The 21,223-nt window shown below is 47.3% G+C and overlaps 1 protein-coding gene across 1 annotated transcript in view; it reads right to left on the bottom strand.

Annotated features, from left to right (window-relative positions):
- LOC142567742 (chymotrypsinogen B-like) overlaps positions 1–18,287 on the bottom strand; it is a 171,915-nt gene extending 153,628 nt beyond the window's left edge. Inside the window, exon 1 of the mRNA XM_075677923.1 lies at positions 18,116–18,287. Within this exon, the coding sequence (XP_075534038.1) occupies positions 18,116–18,155 (40 nt within the window). The 5' untranslated portion in view covers positions 18,156–18,287. The remainder of the gene's footprint in view (positions 1–18,115) is intronic.
- Positions 18,288–21,223: the final 2,936 nt, after the last annotated feature.

Consider the following 21,223-nt stretch of genomic DNA (forward strand, 5'->3'; position numbering starts at 1 on the left):
GGTTACGGACTGGATTCCAAGGGAAGGGAAGCGTAGCAGGGGGTGGCAGAAAATTAGGTGGGTGGATGAGATTAACAAGCTTGCAGGGACAACAAGGCCACAATTAGCACATGACCGGGGTAGCGGAGAAACATGGGAGAGGCGTTTGTCCAGCAGTGGGCATAACCAGGCTGACGATGATGATGATGATGATGGTATGATGATGATGATGATGACTAAAGAATCTAGGGGTGAGAGGCGGCACGAGAGGACGAGGACAGGCCATTACAAATATCGCTTTTGACATTCTATAGATTTCCTACTATAAACTTTCTTTATAGATGCTATGGAATTTTCATTTTTATTTTTAAGGGCCGGAACACAGAGTGACCGGTGTTCCTGTGATCGTTGTTTTGCGCCGCCTGTTTCCCTTCGACATCAACAACCAATCAGCTCAAAACGAGATTCTGTTTCACTGAGGGGATGTGTGGTATATTTTAACGTGGAGTTAAACACATGCTAACCATTGCTTTGGCCTCCTGTGCCCACGTGCCAGTGCAATCAGCACAGACAGCAGTAATGGTCTCTTGCGTTCTACTGCCCAGGAAGCATATGTTGGCTACTAGCTAGTTTGATGCACCTTTAGCAGGAGAGAAGCAGCTGAATCTTTGTCACGCTATAGTTTAGACGTCTTCAATATGGCTAGCGCTTCATTACTTAGAAAAGTGCCGTAATTTCGAAGACATTACCGGGTAGGATCCAGGGAGGCCGCAACAAATTGGGGTGGGGGGTGCAGGGGAGGGGGCTCGTCATTAGGGTCGACGGAGGGAAGGTGGGCGGCACGGTCAATTTCGTAAGTGCGGAAGTTGCCGGCATGCTTCGGAAGAGCTGAGTGGATAGTTGCCATTGATAGGGCATATTCAACCCCTTGTAGCCTAATCATCACCACAAATGGAGCGCGCGGAAACCAATTCTTCGTAGATTTCCTACACACGCTTTGAAGCGCGCACGTTGGCCGGTTCAAATCTGCCACCACATTGATAACATGTTGCGAGTTGCAGCCCGCAAAGGGGGCGCTCAATTTAATATGACCATAAAGAGAGAGCAAAAAAATGTATTCTGTTCAAGAAACATAGCTGTGTAATAACGTTACTTTAAGTTAAAAATATGTGGGCTGTGTAAGATTACACAGCCTTCTTCAAGGACAGCCCTAGTAGCGAAGGTGGCGCCACATGCAACGGTGCCACTTCGAGCTCTTCTTTACCGATTTTGATACTTTCGGCAGCGGTGGCGGCGTTTATTTCATGTTGTGCACTTGCTTAAAGTCATACGGGTTTTCGAGTGGAGAACTTCAGATTGTGTTTGCAAGAACGGCAGCAACACCGCTTTATTTTGGTTCTGTAAGCGATTTTATTATGGTGGATGGGTTCCTACTTTCCTGGAGATCGTGTTGCACGATTTGAACGCCATGAACGTCAATTAAGGTTTCAGATTGTCACGTTATGCAGTTATTGACGGTGACTGTTTCAGAATGAAAGCTTTTTTAAGTTTGTCAACGACATTTCTTTCTTCTTTTTTGTGTAATGCCGTTACCGCTCGCCATTGTTGCTTAGAGGCTATAGTGTGTGGCTGCTAAGCACGAAGTCAAATCCGGGATCAAATCTCGGTCACGGTGGCCGCATTTAGGTGGCGCCGAAAGATGCCTTAACCGCCAGTTAGCCTTTGTTCTGTTTTTACTGAATGCGTCCTGCGCTGCAGTATCCCATGTGACTGTCAAGACAGTTGTGCACCTTGCAGTGTTCTCACAGAGTCGTGAGTTTTTCTTTTTGTTTCTGTTCTTTTAGCACCTGTCATCACTCGGAGGTTGCACTTGAAGTTCTGTGTAAGCTGTTACAGTTCATATGACGTTCTACCTTCCTCACTGCAAGAGGAAAACCTTGGATGAAACAATTCATAGCTGTCATGGAATGGCTGCAGAGACAAAGCAATGACAATAACAGGGAGTCTACCATCTGGGAAGCCGGGAAGGGAAACCGGCAATTATCAGGGGTTTTGACTAGTCTGGAAATACTCAGGGAAAACTGAAGGAGTTTCTGCTCCTTACAGGGAAGATTAGCTGTATAATGGGGGCGTTTGGAAACTACTCCTTTTATAAAACAGATACTGTCGTTGTCAGTGAACCGACAAAGACAGGGAACAGCGCCAAAGCCTCTAGATTCTCAACCGTGATCTTCTTCTTGCGTGAGTGGCGTACTCTGCCTCTCCAAGTATCGATAATATCCTTCACAGCATTTACTTCCCCTCCGGGAAAGAGCCAACCTGGCGACTTAGGGACAAGATTCGACAGTAGGGCCATAGTAGTACGGCTTTCGCCGGTCTATATGCACGACCTCACGCCCTCGGCGTCGATGATCTCAAGACGGCTCAAGTGACTCGATGACCTAATTCGCCGGCGAAATTTGCTTGACAACACGGTAAGGGTCTTAGTTGAAATCAAGAAAAAGAAATGGGGGCATGGGCAGGACATGTAATGAGGAGGGAAGATAACCGATGGTCATTAAGGGTTACGGACTGGATTCCAGGGGAAAGGAAGCGTAGCAGGGGGCGGCAGGAAGTTAGGTGGGTGGATGAGATTAAGAAGTTTGCAGGGACGACATGGCTACAATTAGCACATGACCGGGATTGTTGAAGTATGGGAGAGGCCTTTGCCCTGCAGTGGGCGTAATCAGGCTGATGATGATGATGATGATGACGACGACGACGACGACGACGACGACGACGGTAAGGGTCGTGGTACGTCAAAACAAGCTTTATCGACTGACCCGGGCTGGTATGGATCCAGAGCCATACAAGTGAGTCGAGGTTATAAGACATTGGAGCCTCTGATACAACGCGATGGTGTTTCTGGCGTTGCTGATCAGCAGTGGTGAGGGAGCGAGCAATCTGGCGACACTCTTCAGCGTATTTAGCGGCTTGAGAGACTGTCGTCGACTCACTCACGTCAGAGTGCTACGGAAGGATGGCGTCTAGCGTGCACGAGGGCTCGTGTCCGCAAAGTAAGAAGTATGGAGAGAATCCAGTCTGCTAAGCGGTATTACGGGTCAGGGGCGTAGCCAGTGCTTATAGGGCTTCAGCTCCCCCCCCCCCCTTTTCGCGCTGTCATGCACCGCCGACCAAAAGAATCCCCGGTGCCGGAAATCATTCTGGATTTTGTCTAGAATGGGGGTCCTGAGCGCATGTATTGATATTCTGAAACTTTATGGGTATAAAGATCTTATAAACATTTGATGCGAAATGTACATTCACATTTCCAAAGTCGTGCTTTAGATTTTCAATTCCGGAACTTTGTTGTCATAAACATTTGACGCAAAAGGTGCATTGGCTTTTCTAAACTCGTATATCGGACTATACAACGAGACAACCCAAATCAACACACTATCATACACGTTGACAAAGCACGCAGTGAGGTCCGATGAGACGAAGGGTTGTGATGGTTCACTTGTGCCGTCATGTCACAGAAAAAAAATATCAAGTTTTTTTCACCTGCACCAAAGCATCCATGTCAAGACACTAAAGAAAGCAAAGGTAACCACGTTCCTATTATTTTTCTACTTTGACTTTTATTCGTGAGGACACATTGAGCCTCTTCAATTTTTTTTCTCGCTACCCGGTGGCTGGCGGACCCAGCCAGAGTGCATGCGTTTTTCTCGTGTTGCCCCGACCACCCTGCGGCGCGCTTCGATGCGCGTTCGTTTTTCTCTGGTGGAGTGGATTTTCGCCTGGCAGAGTTTTGGAAGCTTTCTGGCTAGCAGACGAAAAAAAGAAACAGTGCATGGTCGCTCGCCGCCATCCCTGCGGGGACTCTTAAGGATTGCAACACGTTCGCTTGAGCGCAACGTCTCCGGAAAGTCTTGTCTCGCCGGTGTAGATACCGAGCAGTATGCGTATGGTTCTCTGTGTACTAAGCTTCTCACGCTTTCTTCGATATTCCTTCGGTAGCCACATTAAGTGCCCAAAGTAGGCATTCGGTTGTTGCCAAAATGCTTTCCTTCCCGTTTTCTTTTTCATTTCCGTGCCCCCGCCTAAAAAAACAAAAAAGACATTTTGAAGCGCAGCGCATTGTCGCATGGCCGAAAGTTCAATTTTGTTGCATCTTCTTCTTTTGTGGAAAGTGATGGACTGCGGGACGCTTCATTTGCCGGATACTCTTATATTGTTGCGATAGCAATTATATGGAAACTCCAGGCGCATTTCTGTCGTCGCCGTGGCCCTCATGTTCCGTATAAAGTTCAAGGGCGATAACACCGTGACAAGGTGCCGCATGCTGTATGTGCGAGTGAAAGCGTGGAAGGGCAGGTGGCATGGGTGAGCCAACGATGGTGGCTCAGTCTTGTGAGCACAAGGGAGAAAAGCGGGGAAGAAGGCGCGCCGCCTCCTATCGCGCGCAATACATCAGGGGGAGCGGAGGGAGAGGGGAGGTGCGATCTGTGAATCTTTGGTTGCGCAACATGTTTATTTGCCTTGTTTGACGCATTCTATACAGTGACTTTTTCTTAGATACGTAGATGTAACGGAGACTTATATGTATATTTAAATATATTGTGAGGTTTTGTCTATACGTGCAGTGACCTTCGTTTCCAGCAACACGTTTTTGCCCTTTATCAAGCTGTATCTTCGTATTTGTATATGCCATTGTATTTTCGCATTTCTAATCTACGAGGATGAGTTAAATGAAAGTGAGCCAACCCGTCCCGCCAATAATGGTTCGGTTCATTATGTGCGAAGCATGCGAATAACACACAGGCATATCTCATTTACAAAATTGACGCGCAAGTGATAGGATAAATGTTCTTTAATGCTCTCATGCACTTGGTTGAACATAGTTGCGTAACATAATGGACACTCCAAAAGTTGGATAGCGTGGTGTTGTGAGGGTTCTGACAGCTGAAAGCATTTCCCAAAAAGAAATTAGTCGCTGTGTGGCTGCCGTGTACGTTGAACATAGCATTTCATTGGCCACTGTGAAGTGTTGGAGCAAACGGTTCAAAGGACGTGAAAGTTGCAAAGACGATCTAAGGCCGGGAGAAGGCCGGGCCAAAGCCATCCTGCAATTACCCCCAACGCAATTGCAAAGGCTGATGAGCTGATTAGACAAGAAAGAAGGATAAGCATCGATGTATTGGCACGGCGTGTGAACATCAGTCATGGTTCCGGTCACACCATAATTCATGAGCTTCTCGGTTATCGGCTCTTCTGTGCGCAATGCATGCCCAAGATTTTGAACCACCGCCAGAAGATGGAGAGGTTCGGGGCTGCATTGACTCATCTGATCCGGTATCACAACGAGGGTGATAGCTTCTTGTCTGCGATTGTAACCTCGGGGACGAATCATGGTGCCACAATTACGAGCCTGAAACACGACGGCAAAGCTTACAGTGGAAACATTCGAATTCACCGCACCCAAAGAAAGCAAAGGTCGTAACTTCTGTCGGAAATATGTTGTTGACTTTCTTTTCGATCGCCAGGGGCCATTATTGATCGAATTCGCTAAACCTGTAGTGAATTCGCTAAACCTGCATTGTTATCCATTCTATATGCTTCGCAATCTGAATTCTGAATCATAAAGCACAACAGAAATTTGACATACGGAAGCTATGCCAGTGGTATGGATATGGAAGGCTTCTAACAGTTCACGTCCGGTTTTGTTTTTTGCTTCTGATTAGGATCCTGACATTAAAGAACAGTGGTACACAGTTGGTACAAGACCTGCAGTGTGCAGACAGGTGCGTAGCCGTATATCTTTCTTTAAAATATTTTTAAAAATATTTTTAAAATATTTCATTCAGAATTCAGATTGCTAAGCATATAAAATGGATAACAATGCCTTCAGCTGACTGACGTTTGTTGCTCGTTTTATGCGTTTGCGCATGTGCATTCTTGTATATATATGGAATGCTCTATTTTTGGAATAAACAGTTGTAAGTAGTGCTCGTTTCTCCTTTCGCCTCTCACTGTATTCTTTTTTTTGGTTTTTGCGCTAAAAAGAACAACATGGTTATGTTATCCGTCATGCGCTCAAAAGTGGCAAGTGCGTTGCAGAGCCCGAATGGCGTCACACTGAATTCATACAGGCCATCGGCAGCAACAAAGACTGCTTTAGGGCGGTTGTCTTCAGCCACCGGCACTTGCCAGTAGCCGGAGCTCAGGTCTAACGAAGAAAATAATTCGGCTCCTTGTAACCAGTCCATGGCTACAATTACAAAGACGGTGCTGAATGAAACAACACACGAAGAAGGGGGACACGAGACGGCACGTAGGCGCTTGCTTCATGCTTAACCAACTAGCCCACCAACACATGCTCAGTCCATGGCGTCATCTATGCGAAGCAGTGGATAGATCTCCTTGCGCGTGATGTTCTTCAGCCGGCGGAAGTCAAAGCAGAACCTTGTTGAGCCGTTCTTTTTCTTTGCGAGAACAACTGGTGAGGCCCATGGGCTATTTGAGGGCTGTGTGACGCCGCGCTGAAGCATGTCATCAAGTTGTTCTGCGATGATGCGGCGCTCAGAGGCTGACACACGATATGGGCGCTGACGTAAAGGAGGTTGAACACTAGTGCCGATGTGGTGAGCTAAAGTTGTAATACGGTCCAAAGAAGGTTGAAAGTAACCGAAGCTGGCGCGAAGGCATTGAAGTAAGTAGATGAGCTTTGCACGTTGCTGCTGTGTAAGATGGGCGTTGACGCATCGAGAAAGGGCGTTAGTAAATGATGGTGGAGAGGACAGAACAGATGCATCAATGACGCCAATCTGAAGAAAAGACGGGGGGTCAGAAACGACATATGTAGAAAAGAGGTCGAGTTCGTCAACACTGCCAAGCCACTCTCCCCGCAGTAAATTGGAGTGGCAGGGAAACGGATAAACGGATTGTCAGTGCGACAAATGGGGGCCAGAAACCACTTGCTACGGACAGCGGTTTCAGAAGGAGCAGAAAGCACGGTTCAGCCTTAGGGACGTCACAAGAAAGAGATACCAGAGTGGATGAGAAACGGATAATCGCATTGTCAGCGGCAACAAACACTTTTGCAGGCAGAGGCGGCGAGCCGACAAAAGCGAGGTCACACAACGGCGAAAACTCGACTTCGGCGCGAGCACAGTCGATGACAGCATGGTAAGTGGAAAGGAAGTCCCAGCACAGTATTACATCGTGGGAGCATTGCGAAAGCACAACAAACTCGAGTGTGCACATAACATCTTGAATAATGACGCGTGCTGTGCACGCCGCAAAAGATCGCATTCGTTGTGAGCTTGCAGTGCTCAATGTAGAGACAGAAGGCAGCGTCGTTACTATTCGGGGTTCACGGCAAAGTTTTTAAGTCGTTATAAAAACCGCGGCTCCCGTGTCAAGAAATGCTAGAAGGGGCATACCTTCGACGCAGACGGAAACAACATTGCAAGGGTACAAACAGGTCTTGAAAAGTTCGAAAGCTGCCCAGTTCGTGCCCCCGGAACTGCGGCTTCTAGTTTTCCTCAGGGACAGGCTGAGGGCGTCCCAGCATTCGTGAAAGGGAACGGCGACTTCGTAAAGGCGACCGATGCTGCGTTGAAGGTTCGGCGAGTCGAAGAGAATGAGTCAGCAGGAGGAACATATTGTCACGTGGTGGTGACGTTGAAGAACACAGTAGCAATACTGCAAACGACAAAACTAACTTTTATTGGGTGAACCTGTGCCCACAAGACAGGCTACACTTATAGCACAACGATAGCGGCAAACAAAGTCGGCGATCGTCGAAAATCTGATCAGCGGGTCAAGCGCGTCGACTTTTATACAGCAGTCGTCGAATATTCCAGACTAATCGCTGGGACCCGCGTGTCTTCCACAAAGTTCTACACCATTCGCGTCACGCGATGAAATCAGATATCACAAGGTTCGGCGCTAACAGACAGCGGATAGAAGCATCGATAACATTCCAGAAACTTCCTATATATGCAGGCGCGTCCTGCGCTGTGCGATAGCATTTGTTAAGCGGTGAAACATGGTCACCCGGGAAAGAACAACATGTACACTAGTCAAAAATTACCGACGATTACGTTACTTCCTAATGCGAAATTTGAGCGCAGCAAATAAGCTGTTTCACCTTTTCGATAGATTGAGGCAAAGAAATCGAGCAACACATGTATGCGCTATCACAGAATTTTTTTTTATTTTTCACACGTATTCCTTTAACAAAGACTCCACTAGGTAAGCTTCTGCTTCGGCGGCACGCACCTCTGGATTCTGACGGCGACGGCGCTGGGCCTCTGCTCTGGCAGCTCTTTTAGCAGCAGCAGCAGCAGCAGCAGCAGCAGACGGAGGACTTCCATCGGTCGTCTCGCTCATGGCTCAGAAAGAACTGGCAGATAATTTCGCAGTGGCGAACGGCAGCGGCAATTTCGGCTCGGGCGGTGCACATATACAGATCCGCCGCCACCGATCTGGCTCTCTGATTGCCACCGCACAGGGGTTGCATTGGAGGAGGAGCGAAGAAAGGAATTAAGTTCGAGCCGGCGCTTTGACAACCGGAGACTCGCAGGAAGAGGGGGGAGGGGGGCGGCGTGTACACCCAGCGGCAAACGATGGGGGCAGAAGCGCGCGCAGCAAGCGGACAACACGATAAAGGGAGGAGGGAAGAGATAGCAGCGGCTGACTGATGCCGCTGACGCCGATAGTGAGTCAACCCCAGCTGCGGAGTTGGTTTCAGGGACAACGCCGCCGATGCCGACACAAACAATACGATACCCTCGCTTCCGCAGCGCTAAGAACCAGGTCTAGCCGTGGGAAGGTGGTCACGTATTCGTCGACGTGCCGGGGCCTACGTGAAATAACCGGCGCGTCGGCAACTGAAGAGCACCCTATCCGCCACACAAGAACAGGGGGGGGGGGACCCTTTCCTCCTCTTTCTGCATGGCGGCGACGGTGTTCTATGCAGTCACGTTATCTTGACTCTCTAGCGGCGTCAGCGGCATCCAGCGGTATCAGTCGGTCGCTGCTAGCGCTGGGGGGATGAAAGGGGGGCGGAGCTGGTTACGAGGCCGACGACAACGCCGACGACGACGCGAAACCCAGGAACGGACGCCAAAGAGCTGCGCTCTAAAATGGAGGATTCTGAGGTGTTGATGCAAAACCGTGGTGATTCGGTCGTAAGTATTCACGAGAGGGCCGGGGTCTGATTGTAGTATTCATATAGGAGGTTGTGGCCAAGTGCTGCACCAGGGTGGCCAATCCTGCTCTGGTGAGGGAGTGCGTTACCGGTTCAAGTCACCGGGACCAGGCCGCACTCCAGGACTGGTAATGCAATTTTACCAATACGCGGATTTTTTTTAATCCGGTGGAAAATTGCGCGGCACCGGCATTCGAACCACGGACCTCTTGCACGCGAGGCGGATGCTCTACCTCTACGCCACCACTGCAGCCGCCATGGGAATATTCGACAGGCCGCCATTGGAATCTGAACCTGGCAACGTTTAACGCTAGACCGTTATCTAGTGAGGCGACTCTAGCAGTGCTATTGGAGGAATTAGACGGCATTAAATGGGATATAATAGGGCTCAGTGAAGTTAGGAGGACAGAAGAAGCACACCCAGTGCTAAAAACAGGCACGTTCTGTGCTACCGGGGTTTAGAGAAGAGACGAGAACTAGGAGTCGGATTCCTGATTAATAAGAATGTAGCTGGTAACATACAGGAATTCGATAGCATTAACGAGAGGCTTGCAGGTCTTGTTGTGAAACTTAATAAGAGGTTCAAATTGAAGGTCGTATAGGTCTACGCCCTTACATCCAGTCATGATGACCAGGACGTCGAAAGCTTCTATGAAGCCGTGGAATCGGCGATGGGTGAATTCAAAACAAAATACGCTATACTGATGGGCGACTTCAATGGCAAGGTAGGCAAGAAGCTAGCTGGAAACAAGTCAGTGGGGGAATATGGCATAGGCACTAGGAATAGCCGGGGAGAGTTATTAGTAGAAATTGCAGAACACAATCATATGCGCATAATGAATACTTTTTTCCGCAAGCTGGATAGCCGAAAGTGGACGTGGAGCAGCCCGAACGGCGAGACTACAAATGAAATTGACTTTATACTCTGCGCAAACCCTGGTATCATACAAGATGTGGACGTGCTCGGCAAGGTGCACTGCAGTGACCATAGGATGGTAAGAACTCGAATTAGCCTAGACATGAGGAGGGAACGGAAGAACCTGGTACATAAGAAACCGATCAATGAGTTAGCGGTAAGATGCAAAATAGAGGAATTCGGGATCAAGCTACAGAACAGGTATTCGGCTTTAACTCATTGTGAGTACCTGAGTGTTGAAACAATGCAGGACAATCTTATGGGCATCGTTAAGGAGTGTGCAATACAAGTCGGTGGTAACTCCATTAGACAAGATACCAGTAAGCGCCAATGTCTGAAATCCTCTAGCCCAACAGCTTGAACAGAACTGGCAGAACTTTCGAAGTTAATCAACAAGCGTAAGACAGCTGACATAAGGAAGTATAATGTGGATAAAATTGAACGTGCTCTCAGGAACGGAGGAAGCCTAAAAGCAGTGAAGAAGAAACTAGGAATTGGCAAGAATCAGGTGTATGCGTTAAGAGATAAAGCCGGCAATATCATTACTAATATGGATGAGATAGTTCAAGTGGCTGAGGAGTTCTATAGAGATTTATACAGTACCAGTGGCACCCACGACGATAATGGAAGAGAAAATAGTCTAGAGGAATTTGAATTCCCACAAGTAACTCCGGAAGAAGTAAAGAAAGCCTTGGGAGCTATGCAAAAGGGGAAGGCAGCTAGGGAGGATCAGGTAAAAGCAGATTTGTTGAAGGATGGTGGGCAGATTGTTCTAGAAAAACTGGCCACCCTGTATACGCAATGTCTCATGACCTCGAGCGTACCTGAATCTTGGAAGGACGCTAACATAATCCTAATCCATAAGAAAGGGGACGCCAAAGACTTGAAAAATTATAGACCGATCAGCTTACTGTCCGTCGCCAACAACCTATTTACTAAGTTAATCGCAAATAGAATCAGGAACACCTTAGACTTCTGTCAAGCAAAGACCAGGCAGGATTCCGTAAAGGCTACTCAACAATAGATCATACTCGCACTATCAATCAGGTGATAGAAAAATGTGCGGAATATAACCAACCCTTATATATAGCTTTCATTGATTACGAGAAAGCGTTTGATTCAGTCGAACCCTCAGCAGTCATGGAGGCATTACGGAATCAGGGTGTAGACGAGTCATATGTAAAAATACTGAAAGATATCTATAGCGGCTCCACAGCCACCGTAGCCCTCCGTAACGAAAGCAACAAAATCCCAATAAAGAAAGGCGTCAGACAGGAAGATACAATCTCTCCAATGCTATTCACAGCGTGTTTACAAGAGGTATTCAGAGACCTGGATTGGGAAGAATTGGGGATAAGAGTTAATGGAGAATACCTTAGTAACTTGCGATTCGCTGATGATATTGCCTTGCTTAGCAATTCAGGGGACCAATTGGAATGCATGCTCACTGGCCTGGAGAGGCAAAGCAGAAGGGTGGGTCTAAAAATTATTCTGCAGAAAGCTAAAGTAATCTTTAACAACCTCGCAAGAGAACAGCGGTTTACGATATTTAGCGAGGCACTGGAAGTAGTAAAGGAATACATCTACTTAGGGTAGGCAGTGACCGCGGATCGGGATCATGAGACTTAAATAACCAGAAGAATAAGAATGGGCTGGGGTGCGTTCGGCAGGCATTCTCAGATCACGAACAACAGGTTGCCATTATCCCTCAAGAGAAAAGTGTTTAACAGCTGTGTCTTACCAGTACTCATGTACCGGGCAGAAACCTGGAGGCTCACGAAAAGGGTTCTACTTAAATTGAGGACGACGCCACGAGCTATGCAAAGAAGAATGATGGGTGTAACGTTAAGGGATAGGAAAAGAACAGATTGGGTGAGGGAACAAACGCGAGTTAATGACATCTTACTTGAAGTTAAAAAAAAGAAATGGGCATGAGCAGGGCATGTAATGAGGAGGGAAGACAACCGATGGTCAGTAAGGGTTACGGACTGGATTCGAAGGGAAGAGAAGCGTAGTAGGGGGCGGCAGAAAGTTAGGTGGGCGGATGAGATTAAGTTTTCAGCGATGACATGGCCACAATTTGTACATGACCGGGGTAGTTGGTGAAGTATGGGAGAGGCCTTTGCCCTGCAGTGGGCGTAACCAGGCAGATAATGATAATGATGATGATTCACGAGAGAGAAATCCATGCTGGTGGTAAAACCGCGCTACGTGGCCTGGGATGCCGCACGAGTAGCATATGAGGCGGTTGTCAGGGGTACGCCACAAGTTATGAGAACGAGGCGCTGGTAGTGAGTTAGGACGGACAGCATGGTGCGCAAGTTGAGGCGACTCAAGAAAGGTGTGTGTTGGCACGTGGGAGTTGGCGACGGGTACAGGCCGAGGTGTGACTACGACTTCGGCGTCGGTGCGCGGAGGCAGAGGCGTGACGACGGATCCCGCGTAGTTGAGCGGAGCAGTCACTGGTAGCGCCGGGGCTGCGGTAGCACCTCAGAGACTTGCTCGTGGAAGACGCGCTGTATGAAGAGCGGCAGCGTAGAGGGGGTAGTACTAAGGGTAGAAGGCACAAGGGACAGCAGGCGCGCAGCCTCCTCGCGCACGAACTGCTTAATTGTGTTAAGCAACACTGAATGATCCCCCGCAAAACCAGTAGGTGTTCAAGCCGAAATTGTTTTTTTGAGCAAGGAGGAACCGCGAATAGAGTCGCGTTGGTTCCGGAGCTCGTCATAGCTCTGACACAGTTGAATAACTTCGGCTGTCGTTTCCGGATTCTTGGCGACAAGCATCTGAAATGCAGCGTCATTGACACCTTTCAATATGTGTTTGATCTTGTCGGCCTCTGTCACTGATGGGTTGACACGTTTGCAAAGGCCGACCACATCTTCAATGCAACTTGTCCAGGTCTCGCCATATTGTTGAGCTCGGCCGCGCAAGCGCTGTTCGGCACGCAACTTGCGAACGGCTTGACTACAGAATAGCTCCAGGAGTTCTCAAGGCCGACCAGGTGGTAAGGTCAGCCTCGTGGTTGCGGAACCGCCGAACGATGACGTCAGTCAAGTAAAATATGGCATTGTTGAGGTTATGCGTGTCGTCCCATTTGTTGTGCTTGCTTACCCGGTCGTATGATTTAAGCCAATCCTCCACGTCGTCGGCTCCGCTGAAGAAAGCAGGGTCGCGTTGCCGAAAGGTGCCGGAGCAGAACACAGTCGGAGGCTGGGAAGCAACCGGCTGCTCTTCGTCCGTGGTCATCACAAAAACAGGAAGCAAAATACGGCAGGGTTGCAGGGAACCATCAAACTCCACCCAATGGGGTCATTTGGAATCTACTGCTTTTTCAAAACAGACACTGTCGTAGTCAGCGAACCGACAAAGGCAGAGAAAAGCGCCGGAGCCTCGATAGGATAGGATAGCATAGGATATGCTTCTTGGATGGCGCGTACCCACTGCGGGGTATTGGCCGAGATTTGAATATTATTAGGGAGATGTTGATATTGCAAAAACTGGTAAAAGTGTCAGATTCTCAACCGTCATGCTCTTTTTGGGTGAGCGGCGCATTCTTGTTCTCGAAGTTTCGATAATATTCTTCATTACAGCTGTAATCTTATTGAAAGGGAATGAAAGTCACGGTAATGCTGGCTCAAGTAACATACAGAAATCGTAAGGAATCCTGTTCGACGACGTGTCGTCGGTTTGAGGCGTTGCCTGTGTACAGTCAACAAGTGACTTTCCGGACGCCCGATAATTCGGACAGCTTCGCAGCACTACCACGTACCCCATAGAGTCAATGCATAAGAACGTCTGAAATTTCGGGTGCAAGAACCCTTCGCAGTCCGATTTTCTGGAAATTATTCTGTGACCGCAGGTCCGAAACGACATATCGAAACGCCTTTCCTTATGTGCCTGCACGTGCATTCTTTGTTTCGAAATGCCCAATTTTTCGGACGTTTTCGCGGTCCCCAGAGGTCCGAAAAATCTGGCGTTGACTGTGCAACTGACCAACAGGATGCTTCAAATGGTCCGTGGGGCGAACGCACGGTGGAAGGAGGACGAGAGCAGAATGGAGCTACGCAATGAGGACTGAACGGGAAAGGAAGCATGCTCGTGCTTTGAAGGAGCATGAGCTCAAAAAACAAAGTGTTGGCGGATGCCGAGATGAAGGTGTTCCTCATGTAAACCAAAATAAACTCTTTAAAGCAGTGAAACGCAACACAGCCGTTGTGCGCGGGTTGAGAATACGTCAGGACAGTTGAGGTTGCTTTACCAGCTGTTGAGAAAGAATCGCACTTGTGACAATGTTCGGGTCTTACACCAATGACACCCGAGTTATTTCTATCAGTTAATAGAAATAGCTAATATCCACTTCAACTGCGGCGTCCACATTTGTGGACGCGACCTACTTTTGCCTTTTCTGTGCAGCGGTAGCAAGGACTAGAGCACAAACGTTAACCTTAGGGTAAACTGAACATTCTGATAATCTAAATTACTTCCATTTTGCTTCTGAGTGATATGTATCGTTACAGAGTATCGCGTTGGTGAAGGCGCTACTGTATTTCACGTCATGTTTGACGTGGGGCATGTCGGCAGCAACATCGAAATATATTGCTTTCTTTGTTGAAATGCTTGAGGCAAATGAATAACTTGTGCATGTAATTCGAGCGGGAGATTTATTCCTTTTTATGAAGAAACGTAACATGGCTAACTTTACAATATTCAAATATTTAGTTACTCTGTAATTATGATGACTCATTATAAAATGCTCAAAGAGTCATTCTACTATCTTGATTTGCTTTCAGTGGAGTCTCAAGCACCATCTATGTTTCACACATGTACCAACAGTCGTTCATAATTCGTGATTGAAGGGCATATTCGAAAATATTTGCTTCTGTGTGCATCTCCTTTATTTCCGTATTTGAGAATGTTGGCATGGAGTTGCAATAGGTTTTTGCCATTTTTCAAATATATTTTATTTTTACTAACCCGTCCAGTCTGATTTCTTTTTGAATAAAATAAGCGCTACTGCTTACTATTCAAACTTGAATAGGTAGTTTTTTTTTAACATGCTAACTTGGAAGTGACAGCTTCGGGCGACATGGTGTCAGCCCGTCTTGACATAAAACAAAGTTCTGTGTCACTCAGGGAATTTTGCAAAGGCACTCGGGGAAAACGGGGAAAACTCGGGAAACCTGGAAATGTCAACTTGGTAGACACTTTGAATATATTTGAGGCAAAAAACAAGGCTAAAGCAAGGTCCATTTTGTTAGTTGAATAGTAAGCTATCACATTTAAGCTGCTTCCTTTACGTGAGCAAGTGAAGTTTGAGGCTTTTAACAGCCAATGTGCAACTATTTTGCTATGGTAACTTAAGTAGTGTGTGCCACCTGCATCAGCTGATCAATGTTTTCTGGATTTCAGACGCGGCTTGGAACAACCCAACGTGAGCTGATGTGCTGTCACTGTCAAAACAGCGGCAGAGCAGCTGACAAAACTGCTGCTTGAGAGCCATGTGAGCCTCAGAGGTATAAGTGATGCATTTTATAGCCTTAATTAGATATATGAGAGTGGGCTATGCTTCCATTTATTGTTGGAAAATCTCTAGCGTTTTCATTTATTCATAAATATAAGTTTGAACTCTAGCTTGAAAAGTTGCAACGTTTAAATGGTTCGAGTCTCGAACCAGGACGAATTCTCCTTCATCTGCGAGGCTTTTTTTTCGAGGAACCTGTAAGGGTTACCTTTGTAGCAATCGATATGAACAGGTGGGTGTCTGATTTTCCCTTTAATAACTACTTCTCGCCACCTTCCGGGTTCCCGCAGAACTATTACGTCAAACTTGTCTTCGCTTCGAGTTGTTGACAAATTTGACTTCGTCCTGCCATCTGCTTGCCGCCTGGTTAGCGCAGATGGTAGAGCGGCTGCCCCGAAAAGGCGGTGGTCCCAGGTTCGAGTCCCGGACCAGGACAGGCGTTTCTTCAACTGCGAGGCTTTTCTTTCGAGGAACGAGGATAGCTTTCCTTTGTAGCAATTGCTACGAATGGGTGGGTGTCGGATTTTCCCTTCATTACTCAATTTCTGCATATGAGTCGCCGCGTCTTCATCGTTGCTTTCACGCTCGTAAAAGATGTTCACCCGTGGCTCTACCCAAAGTCTGTTGTTCTCTTGTCTGATGATATGCAAGGCTTGCAGTGTTTATAAAAGCGCCCGAGGAACCATTCATTTAGAAAATAACCGAGATTCTGTCGCCTTGATAATTAGGTTCACGGGGGTTGCAATATGGGCCTCTTGGTAACGCATCTTGAATAGGTGTACGGTAGCGCGGATTACAGGCAGGGACACGCCCAGCGCTGCGTGTGTCTTCTTTTGTCCTGTCTTTGAATCGCGCTACCGTGCACGTATTCATTGATAATTCTAGGTTTCTTCTTGTACTTTCATGATTTTAATCGCGTATTGTATTACTGCAAATTTTCTAGCTATGACCTAAATTTGCTTGTGGACACACACATGCGTGATATGGAATTACACCTACATAAAAATGGGTCACAGCAGCTGCCTCTAGATATGAAAACAAAGCAGAGCGCAAGATTAGATTATAGGGTGACTGATGAGGCAAAGAGGTAATGAAAGGCCGACTGAGGCAACGAAATTCGACTGCTCGTTTTCGTCCCAATCGTGTAAATGCAGCTTCTTCGTAACTACAAAGACTGAACAACCAAGGTTTGTGTACAACATGGGGAATAAAAAAAGTTTACAGTTACTTTAGCGTACGCTAAAGAGAATGAAGGTGAAATTTAGCGTGCGTGCTCAGGAGACATTTGTTAAATTACTTGATATTCCCATTCGAATGCGTTGTTACTTCCTATTATTTGTTTTTTCTCACCAAAGATCGTGGTTTCGAGTGCCTTAATTAATCATATCTTAATTAGGCGTGCCTTGGTTAACGCCGCCCTAATCAGCACCAAAGATCGTGGTTCTGACTCCCGCCAGTGGTTGTGGATTCGACCATCAATGGCGGCACCATCAGTTTTGATGCCATTGAATTCTGTTCCCACCAAAGGTCGTAGGCTCGAGTGCCTTAATTAACTCTTTAAATAACAGTACCTTAATTACCACCTAAGTTCGTCGGTTCGACTTCCACCGAAGATAATGGGTTCTAGCACCTTAATCAACTCTCATACTTATCTGTCTTAATTAACTTCGCCTTAATTAACACCAAGGGCCCTGCGTTCGACTCCTAGCAATGGTCGTGGGTGGCACCATCAAATTTGGTCCCATTGAATTTTGGTGCTATAACGCCGGACGGTCCATTTTTCGATAACGCCCGGACGACGCGTTGTTCGACCGGTGAGACACTTAAGGCCTTCGCATTAATGATAGTCGCTCAACCACCGTTTTGTTGCGCACTGTTCTTCGTTAGGTTTATTAGGTGCATTGCTCGCTTTTGCGCACCACATTGTTCTCTGGAAAGTGGCGCCACAATGCTGCAGTGAGGTCCACCCAATCACGCGTTTGTCAGCTCATGCCGTACCGGCTTCTTTACGTCGAGCGCCGCCGTGTTGCTCTGTACGCGGCAATGTGCCTATATCCACATTGACGAAGTCGCACCACTGCGATATCGTTTGTCATCTCTCGAAGCGAATGTGCCGACACACCGCATTTTCTTATGTCCCCATGCTTTGTCAATAAGTAATTGTGCCTCAGAGGCAAATACTTTGCTTATTGCGGTGTGGCACGTGTGTTCCACCCCGAAAGAAAAAGAAGGAAAACAACGGAGCCCTCCGAGCTCAGCTAGTTCGATCGTTCACGCGCTGACCCATCTTATCCGCTCATGAGTACGCGTAACCGTGTTTGCAGTTTCCGATTTTCGGCTTTTTCCCGTTTTAGAAATCCATACAGCGCTTATCAAGGTTATTAGCACATACAGTATGTCACCTGCAAGAAAATCACTTTGAAATTCCTGACAGGCTTCTAACTAACCGGAACAGTGGAATTTCTCACGAGCTTCACAAAATTTTTCGAACCTAACTTACCTATCGCGGAAGCGATGACGGATATGAGCAGGATCTTCATAATTCTGGCACGCAGTATGGGGCTCGTCTAGTTGCGACTCGGGCTTATGCTGCTGTGATATGCACGTCTCTGTACACCCACTGTTCATACAACCGCACGATAGAGCTGTCGCCACGAAATCAATGTAATGACGTCGGAGGTTTCAGCATTATTCATTTAATTGCGTGCATGCTACGCTGCAGCCTTTACGGCGTATCGCATAGATAGGGAGCCCGGCAATCGTCCAGGTTAAGTGATGACATTCCTTCACAGCCATTTCGGCTTGGCGAAGCGTTCTGACGAGATAACATAGCCGTGATTACGGAGAACTTATCATCAGGTAAGATATGTGCACTAGTTCGACGTGCGGGTGACAAACACGAGTGGGCGTCGCTTCCCCTGCAGTTTTTGCTCCGGTGTACCTAAAGCTGTCATTTGGATCCATTAACAGCAGAAAGCGCGAAATAAGTTATATCCCGACGTTTTAGTGTCGAAACCCCGATCTGATTACACGAGGGACGCCGTACAGTTAGGTACTCTTGAATAATTTCGACCATCTGCATTGACGTGCGCGTTTTTTGACCCCGCCGAAATACGGCGGCCGGCACCGAACACTCGCGCTCGTGCGCGATGTCTCACAGCCACCGCACTAGAGCGCGACGGGTAGAAAACGCAGCGCGATGCAGGCAGGTGTGCCCCGTGTCTGGTCTGTCCGCAACGCACGGCGTATTCTGCTCTCATATCTGGAGTCGTCTATGCGATCGACAGCTCGCAGCCACAAAAAAAGAAAAACTCGAGAGCATAGCACAAACGACCACCTTTGTTAGAGCCATGGCATAGGAAGCGCCTATGGAAAGTAACCTGCAGCGACGAATCCGGAGAAGTGCCAGGGAGTTAAGCAGAACAAAGCAGTGCCCGCCCGTTTTCTTTATATTTGTTCTCTTTTTTTTGAATTCGAACACTTCCTTTATTCTCCTGTCACAGCTAGATGGCACAGTTCCGCGTTTACAGTTGCGCCTACGAAGAAGTAGGCGGAAGATTGCTTGCACGAGAAATCGAAATCTTCAGGTAGCTAATTGAATGCATTCGCTAATTAAAGTTTCGATTATTCACACTGGCAAATATTATCATTAGAAAACGGAAACTGACCAGTAAAGGCAGGCATGTTTGTTTAGGAAAAATCGTCAGACTGTTTACAGCATTACTTCCGCGATATCTGGTCTTAAGGTGTGGTACGAAAAACGAACATTTTCACATCAATAACAAAAGCCATTCTGTTTATTGTGAAGCCCTCGTGTCTTCCTTCTGGCTATAACAAATAATACTTATGTCACGCGTGGCACATTCAAGGCCAGCTGGTATTCTTACTTTTGACTAATTACATATGAATATTGTCTAGTATTAGTAAAGTTACTAAACGATACCTCACTTCTAATAAAAGTGCCAGTGTGGCATGCTCACAGGCCTGTCTCACCTCGCATGCATTTGTCGTTCGCCACATTTCTTTATTTTTAGTCTCTAAACAAAGCGAAAATACGGAATGAGCAAAACGAAAAATATTCTCGATCACACGCTACAGGCGAAGCTCCTGCTCTCCAAAGCCGCGAACGAGACGTCGGACAAGGTCTGTGACGTCACGGGGCAAGTGGACAGGCCTTGACTTGATATAGGTGGCTTTGGCAAGGTACCGTAGAGTGAACAGGCATTTGTACCCCTCTTATGATTGACGTGTCAGGTATGAGAAGCATTCAAACGAGCTTCCCCACGTCAACATAATTGCTTTCTTCTCTGAATCGACGCCACCTCGTTCTCCACGAGCTGACACGAAAGGAGAGAAGCGGAAACCGAGCGTCCCGACCACGTCACGCTTTTCCCCGAGCTGACACAAACGGGCAGAAGCCAAAGGTCAAGACGACGTCGCCCTTGCTCCCCGATCTGGCACCAAGGATGGGCAAAAGGGAAAGACGGGCTCCGGAGGAGGACGGCGACGGCGACGACAGGAGTACCAGTGGTCATTTAAGGCCGCGCTGGCCCACGTCTTAATAAAAACCGCTCGAGACTCAGATGGGAGTCACATCCACGTATCAATGAAGCGTGTACAATCTTTTCTTCTTTTTTTCGTCATTGCGATGCCCGGCTTCGTGGTCGTTTCCGGATTCTTGCGGTGAAGTCCCACCTCACCCGGTCAAGGTAATATCAACTGGTAGGCAGCAATGGGATACTCCACCCTTCGTCCTGGCTTCAGCACAATGGTGAGCGCTTGACTATTTTTTTTAAGGATTTGCCACGTTTCAGTTCGTGTGTTTTCTAAAACTGCAAGTTCAATTAGTTTCTGTGGGTGCAGGATCCTGTTGAAAGCTTTCTCGCGTCACAGCGCAGTAAGAAATTCCTCGTTCAGGATTGATCGTGGATTTCAGCAAATGGAGAAAGCTAGAGTTATTAATTTGTGAAGAGCTGGAAATTGAGGTGGGAAAAGTCAAGAAAGCCGCAGCTTATTGAGCTGATTGAGAAGTGCGGGGCTCTTGAGAACGAAATTTCAGAAGCATGGGAAGATATAGAGAAATTAGCTGAGAAAGCAGAAGAAAGGCAAAAGGCTGCAGAACAAAGCCAAAGAGCTGAGAAATCTAAACAAAGAGCTGCAGAGGAAAGACAAAAAGCTGAGCAAGTCGCTTCAGAAGAAAGACAGACCTCACGAAATAAGGCTAAATGAACTAGACGTGCAGCTAGATCTGGCCACGCAATCGGCAAATAACATGTCATTAAATGAAATACGAGTAAAAATAAGGGATCTTTGCCATCGCACAAGGGAAACGATGACTTAGGATAGTTCCTCGTTATTTTTGAACGAACCTGCGAGAAAAACGGTTTGGCACTAGAGAGTTGGCCACAAGGCATTCTGACTGTCCTTCCTTGCGAAGCAATCGAAATAATTGCAAGACTAACGAGAGACGATGCATATGATTATCAGAAAGTAAAAGTTGTGTTGCTAAGGAAATACCGGCTCTCAGCGGAGGCTCTCCGTTGTCGTTTTCGGGAGGCAGCTAGAACACCAGGCGAATGTTTTCGAGATTTCACTTATAAGTTGAAAG

Source organism: Dermacentor variabilis, unplaced genomic scaffold (genome assembly GCF_050947875.1).
Source record: "Dermacentor variabilis isolate Ectoservices unplaced genomic scaffold, ASM5094787v1 scaffold_14, whole genome shotgun sequence".
In the NCBI taxonomy this organism is placed as follows: Eukaryota; Metazoa; Arthropoda; class Arachnida; order Ixodida; family Ixodidae; genus Dermacentor; species Dermacentor variabilis.